Source organism: Bison bison, unplaced genomic scaffold (assembly GCF_000754665.1).
Source record: "Bison bison bison isolate TAMUID 2011002044 unplaced genomic scaffold, Bison_UMD1.0 scf7180017864136, whole genome shotgun sequence".
Taxonomy (NCBI): Eukaryota; Metazoa; Chordata; class Mammalia; order Artiodactyla; family Bovidae; genus Bison; species Bison bison.
In genome coordinates, this window is record NW_011494708.1 from 3,931,358 (window position 1) to 3,946,850 (window position 15,493).

General features: G+C 38.1%; 1 protein-coding gene across 6 annotated transcripts in view; it reads left to right on the top strand.

Annotated features, from left to right (window-relative positions):
• The window catches only part of RBPJ (recombination signal binding protein for immunoglobulin kappa J region), a 242,553-nt gene that overhangs the window by 156,544 nt on the left and 70,516 nt on the right, over positions 1-15,493 (top strand). Inside the window, exon 2 of one of the 6 annotated variants that reach the window (XM_010839931.1) lies at positions 11,769-11,951. The exons of 4 other annotated variants lie outside the window; for them this stretch is intronic. In XM_010839931.1, the coding sequence (XP_010838233.1) occupies positions 11,935-11,951 (17 nt within the window). In that variant the 5' untranslated portion in view covers positions 11,769-11,934. Of the gene's footprint in view, positions 1-11,484; positions 11,952-15,493 lie in introns of those variants that run through there. One more of the 6 variants, XM_010839930.1, reaches the window with a different exon arrangement.

A 15,493-nucleotide genomic window follows, 5' to 3' on the forward strand; every position in this document is an offset into this window, starting at 1 on the left:
AATAAACCGGGTGACAATATACAGCCTTGACAAACTCCTTTTCCTATTTGGAACCAGTCTGTTGTTCCATGTCCAGTTCTAACTGTTGCTTCCTGACCTGCATACAGATTTCTCAAGAGGCAGATCAGGTGGTCTGGTATTCCCATCTCTTTCAGAATTTCCCACAGTTTGTTATGATCCACACAAAGGCTTTGGCATAGTCAATAAAGCAGAAATAGATGCTTTTCTGGAGCTCTCTTGCTTTTTCCATAATCCAGCAGATGTTGGCAATTTGATCTCTGGTTCCTCTGCCTTTTCTAAAACCAGCTTGAACATCTGGAAGTTCACGGTTCACATATTGCTGAAGCCTGGCTTGGAGAATTTTGAGCATTACTTTCCTAGCATGTGAGATGAGTGCAGTCGTGCGGTAGTTTGAGCATTCTTTGGCATTGCCTTTCTTTGGGATTGGAATGAAAACTGACCTTTTCCAGTCCTGTGGCCACTGCTGAGTTTTCCAAATTTGCTGGCATATTGAGTGCAGCACTTTCACAGTATCATCTTTCAGGATTTGAAATAGCTCAACTGGAATTCCATCACCTCTAGCTTTGTTTGTAGTGATGCTTTCTAAGGCCCACTTGACTTCACATTCCAGGATATCTGGCTTTTGCCAGTGACTTGTAGTGGTTTTTGAGATTATAATCTCTTTTTCAACTCAAAGCTTTCAGTTAACCAAATAAGTTGAAATGGAAATTTATGACATCTTCTCATTGATCCTTTTTATTTGATTTGAAATTGCTTATTGACAATGTTATTCTGAAATTGAACATCATGTCTGTGAGCTAGTACCTAGTATCATGCATGGAACTATGTTCAAAAAATTCTATTCTTTTCTTGAAGAAAAGGAGTCATTTCTTGAGAACAGGTAATATCTTTGAATAACTTAAGTTTATAAAGGATGGGTCAAGAGAGTTTAGTCTTTGTGCTTTAGTGGGGAATCCAGCTATGCTTATAACTAATATGAAGTAGAACACGGTGACTCCTATAATAGAGACATTTTGCAAGTACATAAAAATAAGGAATGATTACTTAGGACTGGGGATTTCATCAATGGCTTTTTGAAGGATTTCTTACTCTTATTATTTTTAAACCTTTTTTTCCCCCCTTGCCATGCCATTTGGCTTGGGATCTTAGTTTGGGATCTTAGTTCCCTGACCAGGACTGGAAGCTAAGCCCTCAAACAGTGAAAATGCCAAGTCCTAAACACTGGACTGCCAGGGAATTCCCTTAAACTTTCAAATTATGCTAGAGAAAGATGAGTTCTGGGAATCTGGAGGCAGGATATTTTGTTCAGGAATACCTGGGATACTGTCTGTTCTCTGACCCTCCCTGTCAGGACACGTAGTTCTTGTAGGAGACAGATTAGTTTTAAAAACTGCAAGTGCCCAATGTTTGTAAAGATTCCTTTAAAATGGAAGAAAACAGAATCAATAGAAGGGTAAGACTAAGTAGTTGCCGAGTGAAAATGTGGCTGTCTAGTCAGCTCTGCTAGACTGGGCCTGAGAAGTGTGTCCCTGGCAACCGTGAATATCGTTAGGGAGCCTGGGCCACCGTAGGTCTGTGCCAAGTTAGGCTGCTTGTGCTTCTGTTCTGCGTAGCCACTGCCATTCAGTTAAATTTTGTATCTTTGGGTAAATAGAGTAGGAACTAGATTAGGCCAGGTAGATCAGGAATGAGAGAGATAATCTATGTATCTCTTTGTGCCTGTTTGTAACCCATTTGGAATGTTACACAATTAACATGAGAATATATTCTTGTATCATTATTATGGTAATTTAGAAGCCTCTAGTTACTTCCTTCTCCAGAGGTAACCAGTTTTAAAATTTTGAGATATATTCTTCCAATTTTCCATGTATCTAAGTGCATATAAAAGTATATGAATGTAGTTTGGGTTTTCTTCAGGACAGGTGGGCTCATATTACTGTATTTGTATAGTATAATGTTTACTTTAAAAAGTTAATGATTCTTGAGTTCTTAGTGTACATTTAGAATTACTTTTCTTGGGAATTCCCTGGTGGTCCAGTGGTTAGGATTTGGTGGGCCTGGGTTCCATCCCTGGTTGGGGAACTAAGATTCTGCAAGCCATGTAGTGTAGCAAAAAAAAAAAAAGGAATTTTCCTGGCACCATTTACAAAAATAGGATGAGAAATAGATTTGTGATAAAGGGAAAGTTTCTTAAAATACAAGGAAGATAGTTTACTATCCACTGTTGGTGTATTTGCACGAGGTGTCTTCAGTTTTTTTAATTGAGCAAAATGTATGTAAAATAAGACTTATTTTTTTTAACCATTTTTAGCTGTACAGTTCAGTGGTATTCAGTTTAGCTCAGTCGTGTGCGACTCTTTGCCACCCCATGAACTGCAGCAAGCCAGGCCTCCCTGTCCATCAACAACTCCCGGGGTTCCCTGAGACTCACATCCATCGAGTCAGTGATGCCATCCAGCCATCTCATCCTCTGTCGTCCCCTTCTCCTCCTGCCCCCAATCCCTCTCAGCATCAGAGTCTTTTCCAATGAGTCAACTCTTCGCATGAGGTGGCCAAAGGACTGGAGCTTCAGCTTTAGCATCATTCCTTCCAAAGAAATCCCAGGGCTGATCTCCTTCAGAATGGACTGGTTGGATCTCCTTGTAGTCCAAGGGACTCTCAAGAGTCTTCTCCAACACCACAGTTTATTCAAAAGCATCAAGTCTTCGGCGCTCAGCCTTCTTCACAGTCCAACTCTCACATCCATACATGACCACTGGAAAAACCATAGCCTGTTGTTCAGAACTTTTTCCATCCTCCGAAACTGAAACTCTGAACCTATTAATTAACTCTGTTCCCCCCTATCTTGAGCCCTTTGTAACTACCATTCTGCTTTCTGTCTCTATGAAATTTGACTGTTCTACGTACCTCATGTGAGTGGAGTCATACAGTATTCTCCTTTTGTGACTGGCTTATTTCACTTAACATGAGGTCTTCAAGGTTCATCCATGTTGTAGCATGTGTCAGAATTTCCTGCCTTTTTAAGGTAGAATAGTGTTTAATTGTATGCATGTACTACCACATTTTAAAAATCCATCCATCTCCTGGTAGACATTTAGGTTGCGTTTGTTTGAGTTTTTTGTTTGTTGGTTTTTGGTGGGAGGAATCTTGGGTTTTTTGTTTGTTATTGAAAAGTAGATACAGTAAAATTGAATTTGATAAAACTATGCAAAGCACTACACTCCTGTAGAGACCCACTGTTTGAAAATAGTGTTTGCTGCCACAGGGATGATTTTACTTTTTACAACTCAAATATATTATGGCTGTTGGAAAAATGACTTAAAATGCTTATCCTACTAGTGGTAGACACCACAGTGGTCAAAGGTATAATATAATGTTAGACTGGACATAGATGACTTGAGGCTTTAAATATAATCATTGGATAATTGTGACAGTTAGTAAAATGTACAAAATTATGTGCACTCTGAAGTGCCCAAAACAGAGATGGTGTTATAATACATGTCCTAGTATTACATGATTGACTTAAGAACTGTTTGAAGAATTTAAACTATTAGATAGGTGAAATAAAACAGCCCCTGCATCTGATGAAATAACTTGGTTGATAAATGTAACCTAAAATAGGGAGGAGTTATAACCTGTCCAACCAGTCCATTCTAAAGGAGATCAGTCCTGGGTGTTCTTTGGAAGGACTGATGCTAAAGCTGAAACTCCAATACTTTGGCCACCTCATGCGAAGAGTTGACTCACTGGAAAAGACTCTGATTCTGGGAGGAATTGGGGGCAGGAGGAGAAGGGGACGACAGAGGATGAGATGGCTGGATGGCATCACTGACTCGATGGACGTGAGTCTGAGTGAACTCCAGGAGTTGGTTATGGACAGGGAGGCCTGGTGTGCTGCGGTTCATGGGGTTGCAAAGAGTCAGACACAACTGAGCAGCTGGACTGAACTGAACTGAACTGAATTGTTCAAGTGTCTAAAATCTTGATACTTTGTGGCAGTAATTTTCTAATTGAAGTTAAAATGAGAGTGAGGTGAGAATATCACAGAACTATCAAGAATATCAAGTGTATCACAGAGGTTCCTTTATCTTTTTATACCTTTCTCCCTAGAAGACACATACTTCCCAGATTCTCTGCAGTTCTTTTCTGTTTAGCAAAGTTGTAATTCTAGGCCTACAGCCTGAAAATGTGACTTCTATTAATACATTTCAACACAATTCCATCTCAGAAACATGTGTCACGTTTTAGAACTCTTTAATACATGATTTTCTTTCATGTTCCTTTCCTATTAAAATATATACCCAAACATTGCTGCACATCAAACTTTTATAACATTTGGCATTAGGAAATGGAAGAGCATGAAGAGAATACAAAATGTGGGTGAAGCATGGTGATGGAAAATTAAAGCAATAGACGAAAAGAAGTCCTTAGAGACTTTCAAACTAGTTCTTTCTAGGATGGCTGAAGTTATAGGACCATCCTTTAGCTTTAATAACTTCTTTCAGCCTTATGAGCTACTGGAAGGTAGTTGGTAATTTAAATGAGATGCTTAGTGTCAAGTGGAAAGCACTTCATATATGTTGTCTGTTAAGTTTCCTTCTAATCTGTGGGATTCAGACTGAGAAGCATTTTGGTGACTGGTGATCATCAGATAATAGGCTCCTGTTCTTAGCTGAGATTGCCTTTATTATTTTAACCTCTGCAGTGCTTGGACTGTCTCTAAGTTAGTCTGTATAAGTAGAGATTTTCTTAAATATGTTTACCACATTATTGTTTATTTAACATTGACAGATATAGATGGCAAGAAGATGCATAATTACTGATATTACTAGAACATTTGTTTAATAAATAATACATTTACCCCCGTTTTTGGTTTTTCAAAATACGGGGTGCTTCATGAATTTGTGTGTCATCCTTGCCCAGGGGTCATGCTAATCTCTGTATCATTCTAGTCTTAGTATGTGTGCTGCCAATGTGAGAACCATTTACCTCATTTTTAAAAAATTCGGACTGCAACCAAGAACTAAATAGACTAACCTGACTCATCATATCACCTTACTCCACAGAAAGTTCTGATAAACTGTAGTAAACTCTGTTAGAATATCTGAGCACGTCCAATTTATTATATCTAAACTGAACTACCAAAACCCCCTTCTTTTTCCCTAATGTATTTTGTCTCTCAGTTTTATTGAGATATAATTGACATATAGCTTACATAAGTTTACGGTATGCAGCATAATGATAACTTACATCACCAAAAGTTTGGTAAACAACCACAGTCTCATACAGATACAAAATTAAGAAATGAAACCCCCCTCATCTTCTCCTTAGGTTTTCCTCATTTCATGAAGTAACTCCATCCTTTGGGTCACTTAGGCTAGAAACCTTGGAGTCGCCATTGTCCTAGTCCTCTTTTTGCTTCATCTCCATGATCCACAGTATCATCAGATGTAGTTGGTTTTGTCTTTAAAATATGTCTGGAGGTTCTGAAACTTCAAACAGCTTCTATCCTGTGTGAGGCTTTGTCATCTTTAACCTACATAGTCCCATAGCCTCTTAACTAGTTTCTTCTGCTGCTTCTCGTATGCCTTTTCTCTTTCTCTGCTCCATAGCCAAGTTCACGCTGACCTTCCTCTCTTCAGATCTTCATCTTCTTTGACTCAAAATTTGGGGTAAAAAGCTCAAAACCTTCCTGATGTTCCCTACAACATGTACATGCACACCCCGACCTGTACTCACACAAACTCCCATAATCTCTTGTCTCCTAATAACCTCTTGAAATCTCTTCCTCGCCGAAACACTCCTGCTTTGAGGCCCTTGGACCTGCTGTTTATTCCCTTTGCAGGAAATCTTCCTTTCACCACCTCCTTCAGATCTTTGCTCAAATATTACCTCATTGAGGGCTTATTTAAAATTGTATACCTCACCCCCTGTCTCCCTTATCCTTTCCTTCTCTTTCTGTCCATAGTGTTTGCCACTATCTAACATTCTAATTATCAATACATTGTAAACTGCTGCCAAGGATTTTGGTCTTGATTTATACACAAAGATATTCTCAGTACTTTGAAAAGGCGTGGCACATTGTAAATGTTAAAATATTTGTTGAATTAATGAATTTATCAAGAGAAAGGAAAATGCTTGAAGGCATGAATTAGAGCCACAGATTGGATCATCATTGACATAATTGAAATAAACATAAAAGTGTGAAAAATTTAAAACAAGCATAAGTATTTCTTGAACATTAAATAAAAAATTTATAGGAAAATGTTTTGACTTTAGAATTGCGACATTAGCGGTAACTGATTATCAGATTGTGCCTTCAAAGTCAGTAATGTTTATGCTTTACTCTAATGGGCAGTGATCTAGGTACTTGCACATTTAAGCAGCATTTAAGCATTATTATTGTAGTTTTATTCTGTTATTATCTACAGAGAAGTTGTGATCGGTCAGAAATTACCCTTCTGGTGAGTTTCTAACCTATGTCTCTTCACTGCCAAGTCCAGAACTTGATCAGCTCATTCTTTTATACTCATGACCACACAGTTTTTCAAGCCACCAAAATTTACATTTTATTTTAAACAAAAAGAGACCTAAGCAAGTAAACTGAAGGAGAAACAAAATGATATGGAGAAACTCAGTTCACTCATAACCATTTTTGTAAGTATATACCTTAAAGAAAGTAGAGGTAGATTTGGTTCAGCCTCTTTAGTGTTTCTTCCTTAGCTTCCTCTCATATCCTAGAAGGGAAAGAAATGTCTGCTGATGGCTGTATCTGCTTGTTTTGAGTAAATGTCTAGTAGTTTTCATGAGCTGATTTACTGTATTACTACTTTTCCTGCCTGATGTCCTTTACTCAGCACTTGAACAGTGTACCTTCCATCTCCCTGTTCATTTTCCCCACCCTCCTAGCTTAGACAGGTAGCAACTTGCTAACACTAATCTATTTGAAAAGGACAGTTGTGTGTGTGTATGTATGCATGTGTGTGTTTATATTTAAATTATATTTGTCCATACTGTGCCATCTAGATTTCTAGCAAAAAATTCAACCATATTCTAGTTGACCCCTGGGTGTTTGTCACTTTAAGAGCAGCAGCAGCAGCAGAAGGCGCTTAGCTAGTTTTTAATGATGTTGCTGAAAATTAGGATATACATATTGAGAAAAGGGCTTCCCCATTTGGGAACTCCTCAAAAGTAAAATTAGCTGAATGTTGCATCTTCCAGAATTGCTAGATCTCAAATGTCTTTTAGATAGTGGGTCTCACTGATCTTGAGTTTAACCTGTTAGCTATAGGTGCTTGAAGTCCCCTGGCCTCCAGTGTTTAATTGGAAAAGGAGTTACAGTTTTACTATCAAGATGGGAATTGGAATAGTTTATCATTCTTGGAAAGATTCTTTGAAAGTTGCTCAAACCAGATTTAGCTTTAGAATTGAAACCTTTATTAGCACTGACATAAAGGAGCTTAGAACTTAAATACCTAGAATACATGATTTTCATACTTTAGATAGTAGCAGTGGTTACTTTGCTGTCATTATTTAACAGGACTGTTTTTGAGTACTTGATTGACAACTCATTTAAAATTAAAGTTCTGTAAAACACATTCCCCAAATTATGGTATCTAAGTAAAAACACATTGCATCATGAACTCAGTAGTTAGAACTTTTCTTCTTAAAAACTTCTTATATATAATAGCCTGTGAGAATTTATGTAAAAGCACTAACTTAGCTCAGCATGTAGTATGTCATCTATTGTAAGCACTGAAAACATTAAAAAGTTTTTTAACTTGTCGAGATCTCACCTATTTCACCTCCTCTTTGTTCTTTTCCTGTTAAATATCATGTGATGTTAAATTCTGTTTTGCCCACTACTACTGCAGTTTGTGGATATGGAAGGGTGGGGCAAAGGTCCACAGATCTGAAACACCATGGTGTGTTCTGAGAAGTGTACACATGTCCCGTGTGGCTAGAACAGATGTTGTCTGGAGGAGACCAGAAACTGGGTCAGGGAGAAGCTGTTGCATATGTACAATTAAACCAAACCCAGCACCTTTTTTCTTTCATACTTCTTAATATTGTGTTCTTCCTCAACAAAACTCCGTTTCTTTCTTTTTTTTTTTTTTTAATCTTCAAATTTTAATTCGATTTATTTATTTGGCTGTGTTGGCTCTTAGTTGTAGCTCATGGGCTTAGTTGTTCCTCAGCATATGTAATCTTAGTTCTCCGACCAGGGATTTAACCCAAGTCTCCTGCATTGCAAGGTGGATTCTTAACCACTGGACCACCCAGGGAAGTCCCCAAACTCAAGTTTCTTCTAAAATAAGTCTACCTAGGTATATTTTAAAAGCTGGCAAGTTTCTGTAATACCTTTTGATGATCTTTTAAAAGTTTTCTGTTGAGATTTCTGGTGGTTTGAGAGTAATAAAATTTGGGATGCTGTAAAACAGTATGTGACAGGTAAAGTCTTTGGAGTATTTTTTTAGCTTTTATTTTATATTGGAGTATAGTTGATTTACATTATTGTGCTAGTTTCGGATGTACAGCACAATGTTTTGGTTATACATACACAGTGTGTGTGCTCAGTTGTGTTCGACTCTTTGGAACCCTATGGACAGTAGCTTGCTGGGCTCCTCTGTTCATGGGATTTTCCCAGGAAGAATACTGGAGTGGGTTGCCATTTCCTTCTCCAGGGTATCTTACCAGCCCAGGGATGGAACCTGGGTCTCCTGCGTCTCCTGCATTAAAGGTAGATTCTTTACACTGAGCCATCGGGGAAGCCCCATATACATGTACATGTAGCTGTTTTTCAGATTCTTTTGCCATTTAGGTTATTGAAGAGTATTGAATAGAGCTTCCTGTGCTATAAATAGGTCCTGTTTTCTGTATAGAAAAATTAACTGATATTTGACTGAATATCCTCAGCTAGTACATGGTTTGCTCATCATGAGGCTAAGACTGGGAGCAGTCCATGGGGAAACATGACAGTACAGCTTCTTAAGGGAAATAAATTTCATGCTTATTTTTGTTTTGTCAACCAAAAGTTATAACTACTACGATTTACAAGTCAGCTTTAAAAGATCTTTCGTGTGCATGAGTTCATGAACAACCTGGATCTCATTTGTAGGAATCAAATGAACTTTCTGACTTGAACAATTAAATATGATTCTAATCCTTCTTAGTGGCTTTAGTGAATGTGCATATACTCTCTTGTTAAATTATAGATAAAAAATCTATTTATATACACTGCCTACATTTTGATTAAGATGCATTTATGAAATTAGATTATTGTTATATCAGCCAGGTTGAAGAATAAAGCTTCAGTGTTGGACTTGATTTCTTCTGATTGCTTCTGGGAGATAGATTAGCATAGCAACATGAATGTGGGTTTTAGAGTTGGACACATGAGAGGGGATATTAGACCAATCACTTTGAGTCTTTGATGCATTATGTTGAATAAATTAGTGCTCAAATCTCCAGGAGCCTCAGTTTATAAAAGAGGCCACTAGTCAGTCTTAGATCAGGATGAAATAAAATACCATTAGGTTCCTAGCATGAGGCTTCTTAGGTGTTGCTACTGGTAAAGAACCTGCCTTCCAATGCAGGAGATATAAGAGATGCAGCTTCGATCCCTGGTTTGGGAAGATCCCCCGGAAGAGGGCATGGCAAACCCACTCCAGTGTTCTTATCTGGTGAATCCCAGGACAGAGAAGCCTGGCAGGTTACGGTACATAGAGTGGCCCAGAGTGAGATGTAAATAAAGTGACTTAGCACATGCACACACACAAGTCCCTAGCTTAGTTCCTGGCATATTATCAACAGTGGTAGCTCCAGTACCACGTCTTTTCTCCAGTAATATTTACGACAACATTGTGTAGAAAAAGTGTTGCAATTCCAACTGGAGGGTCTAGATCTAAGTCCTAGTTCTTTTCTCATATTGTGTGTTTTCTTGGGTCAATCATTTGACCACAGAGTGTCAGTTTTCTCCCCAATAAAATGAGATTATTAAAAATGAGATAATGAGTAAACATTGGGCTTTTGTTCTTTATTCTCTAATGTATTTAAAGCCTGCCTTAGTTCTCAATGGTTCACATTATTCTTCCTGTGTAAGAGAGGAACTGCACTTCAGGAACATTAACCTGATAGTTACATATAGGATATGTTTATTTGGAGGGACAGAGTGTAGGAAACAATGTGGATTTCCTTCCAGGAGGTTGTAACACATACAGAGGCTTTGAAAGGTTTTAAGCTAGAGGAGGGAAATGATCAGTTTAAAAGATGATTGTGGCTGCAGTGGTTCAGTGGACTAGGTCCCTTGTTTCTTTTGTTCATTATTATTTTCCCACCTGCCCTGGTAGAATTCTTTTCTGTATTCAGTTATGCCACTATTTCTAGCTTTCCGAAGAGTTACCTGTATTTTGGAATCTGTATTCCCTACAACCTGCAATAAATCTAAATCTCAGGAATATGTAGTTTTTCTGAGATTCATCTGTTGAATCTACCCTTTTAAGCAGGAGATAATTTGTTTTTCCTTAGAATGTGCTTTTTAGCTCTAGCTGGGAAACTTCTGTCATCTTCCATTCCTTGCCTGTTAACCTTTATACAAGCTGTTCCACAAACCCAGAGTATAGCAAACCTCTCCCAACTACTTTCTTTCCTTGGAAGCTCTTTTTATGGCTTGCTTTTATTAAAAGTTTCCTGAACAGTCATCCTAAAGCAATGTTAATTGCTTTATGACATACATGTGTGTATTACTTCTTTTATTTCGTTTGTGTAGCTTGAGTGTTCATTCTTCTTACAACTATAGAGTGCCAAGCTTGAAGCAAAAGTAGAGTGAATTTTTAGTTTTAAAATATGGTAATAGACTTCTTATTGTATCATTTAAATAAGTGTTTTTAATGTCTTCATGTGTAAGAAAGGTGGAGTGGGGTGAAGAGAAAGGAGGAATCAGGTAACCTGCCAAGGCAATCACAGAAGCACTAAAACCTGATAGTTAGCCGTTGATCTATTCATTTATCTGCATGCTTTTCATAGAAGTAAACTTTAGAAACAGAAACTTTTTACACGTTAATGACTTCCATGGAATTAAAATGATTCAGTAATATTAGCATCAGGAAAAGGGGTGTTATTTGAGGGCATTCCTGTTGGGTCTATTAACAAATTCCATTTTATGCAGGTGTGTTGTAATTTCCAGCTCTTCTTCTACATAGAGTAGTTGGTCAGAGGAGAACCTGGCATCTACCAAGTGTTCCAGACCTGTCTTTTAGGTTGTTTTAATTCCTTGAGAAGAAAACTGAAGAATCAGTTGGGGCAAAGAAATTTGTGGGATTTGGATAGATCCCAATAAAGCAAGCTAGTGGTAAAGAACCTACCTGCCAATGCAGCAAACGTAAGAGACGTGGTGGGTTCGATCCCAGAGTCAGGAAGATCACCTGGAAAGGGCATGGCAGCCCACTCCAGTATTCTTGCCTGGAGAATCCCATGGACAGGAGCCTGGTGGGCTACAGCCCATAGGGTCGCAGAAAGTCGAACATGACTGAAGCGAAAGTACTCACGCATGCAGGAAAGCAAGGGCTGTTGCTGGCCACTAAGCAGGTACTCTTCCTCATTCCCATGAGGGTCATACTAAAAGTGACAGTGTTACATAGCAGGAGCAGCAGCTGGTTTGCTTTTTAGTCGTGGCAGCAGTTAACACAGTGCACTAGTGGCTTAACATACCAACACTTAAGTCCTTTTTTTGTTTGTTTGTTTTTAAGTCATTGAAATTATGAAACTGTCATTCAGATGGAACCATTATAGTTCTTCGGAAACATTTTGATCTCAAAAGGAAAGGAGAATTATACAGATATACTGGCTGAGGTGTTTTGAGGTGCATCGAAGTGTTCCAGCCCGTGGCTTACCTTAACATGTTCTTGAAGTACCATGGCGTGGATTAAAAGGTATGCTTTAGAAATCTTCCAGTGATCCCCCAAGGTCATGGGTAGAACAAACACTAATGATTCTATATTTAATTAACATGTATTTAAAATATTTTAATACTTAGATTGCAGATGTGGTTATGGATTTATGGCAAAAGTATTTTTTGTTTATTAAAAAAAACCATATATCCCAAGCTTGTTGGATGAGTCCCCTCTTCCCCCCTTTTGAGATACGGTTATAGGAGACACTGGAGTAGACATTTTTTGCTAAATTTTAATAGTAATCGGTTATAATTTTCTTTCATCAAATAGTTTGGGGATTATTCACATGTTAGTCTGTAATTATCTTTATGGTTTACATCATAGGCTAGTTTCTCTGCAGTGCTGTCATTTCATTGTAGCCTGAACAGGAAATAATTGGATACAGTTCTTCAGTTAGGGTATTAATTTGACCAAACAAAATAATTTTTACGTGGACCATTTATAGTTTGTGCTGTTTTTGTCTTTTACAAAAAATTTTTACTGAGAGGAAAATGAGTGATGCTTCATTAGTAGTGTGATTGTTCTCTCTTCACCACCATGAGTACACAGTTAATCTTCCACGTGCGTGAGGTATGTAGTCCCACTGTTGCTTGTGGTTGCTAATAGTGGTAATTCTAGGCTTCGTGTTACCCTCTTAACCGTCAAAAATCTTTAGGGTTTTTATGTTCATAACATTTTATTTGAGTGATGTAGTCAAAACCATTTCTTAATTATTTGAAACCTTGGAAACCTCCTAATTGTGTACTATGTGCTTGCTACTAAATGTTTTCTCCAAGATGTGGGAGTGAATCCACCCAGGGAGAATGCTGAATTCATTTATGTTACGTTGGGTTCAAAATTCTTTATCTTTTAGGTAATGAAGGAAAATATGTTGGGAAAATAGAGGTTTAAATCATGGATATATAAGTGTAATAGAAATACAGTGGAACAGCCTGTAATTTTTCTCATTTAGGCTACCTTATGTTGAGAACCTTTTGATGTGTCAGCAGTTAAATTATCAGTGGAATTTAGTTGTTAAATCTAAGACAAAACTACTTTTTATTAAATTCTAGCCTATAATGACAGTGAATCAAATTTCAAGGTGAAGTCAACTGTCGATTAATTCAGCGGGTGTTTTATGTCCAATATGGTAGTATCTACTCCTTCGAAAAAGATCTTTTCTGACATAATGGGTTGGAGATGGTATTGATACGTTGTCTACAAAATATATTTCTCTGTAATACTTGCCACTTGAGCTTAAAAAAGTCTCCTTTTATATCTCCTTTTAGATGTACTTGGGCATCTGTCTGTTTCTTTTTAACGCCACAGAGGATTCTTGATGCACAGCCAGAGCTGGGTACTCCTTTTCTTTTGGAAGAGCTTACACCTTGGTGGTTAAGAGCTTAGATTCTGCAGCCAGCCAACCTGGGTTTCACATCTGGCACTACTTTGTGGTTTTGACAGGTTGTAAGAATGACTTGGAAAAAATATAAATTTATGTATTAAAAATACAATACCATAAGTATATACTTATATAATTTACATATTGCATTATGTGTATATACACACATATACATACCTTAACACACACCACTTATATAGATAAATTATACATGAATTAGTGTAGGATTGAGCATGCGAGAAGCCAGTGTTAGAGTAACAGTGGTGATGATTATTAAATGCTGTATCAGGAACTCCTTTGTGTGGGGGTGTAATGCTGTCACACTTTTTCTTTTCCTGAATCTTATACCTTCTTGTATGGTCTTCCTGGAGTTAAATAAACAATCACTCTTTGACTACTGTTTTCAGTTCTTTGAGCTTTTTCTCATCAGTGAAAGAAGGTGGCCACTAGAGACTGGTAATTTATTTGTGGTTCTCTTATCCTGCTAGGTTGATTTGTGTGTTCTCTGAAGCTGTGTTTTTCAAATTGCAGGTTTCCACCTATTCATTAGTGGGTCAAGAACTCAATTTAGTGGGTTATGATCAGCATTAAGACATGTAATAGAAAAGAAAATCAGAGCAGTGAATGTAGAAAGGAGTATTTTGAAACAAACTTGTTTCGTTTTTTTAAGCTGAAATAAACAAGATAGGCACATTTATGTGTATGTTGATTGGATCGTTTTAGTTCCACTAAGTGTATGCTTCCCATAGTAATAGATGTCCCTCAGAAGTGGTATTGGTTTTATATTGTTTTGCCTTGCTGAGAAAAAGTGACCAGGATAGGTTCCAGTCTGTGGCTCCTAGCGATATGCAAGTGAAGTTCAGTATAGGAGACTGTCTGAGGAGTAGGAAGAAAAGGGAAACATAGTAGCCACAGCTCTTGAGCGGCATTAACTACGCCTGTTTTATCAAGTAATCTAGTATACCGTCCCTTAGCATGTATTCTGGTGTTAATCAACTCTTAAATCAGTAGTTTTCAAACTGCCAATGGCAGCCCATTTGTAATCAATTTAATAAGTTGCTGTTCTTCTCGCCTCCCCCCCCAACAAATTAAATGAAATTTGTTGGACAGAAAAGGAAATGTCATGAGTGTATCACGTGATATAGTTGTGTAAAAACTTGTTTCAAGGTACGTATATGTACTGTATTGCAGACCTAAGTTCTAGTAATGATCAACTGGGAAACAGTATGAAACTCTGTCTTATAAATCTGTATTGTCAAACTAATCTCAGTCAGAGAAGACTTCAGATATTTAAAACAGTATTATTAGCTCAGTAGTTTTATCTCTGACAGTCAGATCAGATCAGATCAGTCACTCAGTCGTGTCCGACTCTTTGCAACCCCATGAATCGCAGCACGCCAGGCCTCCCTGTCCCTCACCAACTCCCGGAGTTCACTCAGACTCACGTCCATTGAGTCAGTGAAGCCATCCAGCCGTCTCATCCTCTGTCATCCCCTTCTCCTCCTGCCCCCAATCCCTCCCAGCGTCAGAGTCTTTTCCAATGAGTCAACTCTTCGCATGAGGTGGCCAAAGTACTGGAGTTTCAGCTTTAGCTTCATTCCTTCCAAAGAAATCCCAGGGCTGATCTTCAGAATGGACTGGTTGGATCTCCTTGTAGTCCAAGGGACTCTCAAGAGTCTTCTGCAACACCACAGTTCAAAAGCATCAATTCTTCGGCGCTCAGCTTTCTTCACAGTCCAACTCTCACATCCATACATGACCACTGGAAAAACCATAGCCTTGACTAGATGAACCTTTGTTGGCAAAGTAATGTCTCTGCTTTTGAATATGCTATCTAGGTTGGTCATAACTTTCCTTCCAAGGAGTAAGCGTCTTAATTTCATGGCTGCAGTCACCATCTGCAGTGATTTTGGAGCCCAGAAAAATGAAGTCTGACACTCTTTCCACTGTTTCCCCATCTATTTCCCATAAAGTGATGGGACCGGAGGCCATGATCTTCGCTTTCTGAATGTTGAGCTTTAAGCCAACTTTTTCACTCTCCACTTTCACTTTCATCAAGAGGCTTTTGAGTTCCTCTTTACTTTCTGCCATAAGGGTGGTGTCATCTGCATATCTGAGGTTATTGATATTTCTCCCAGCA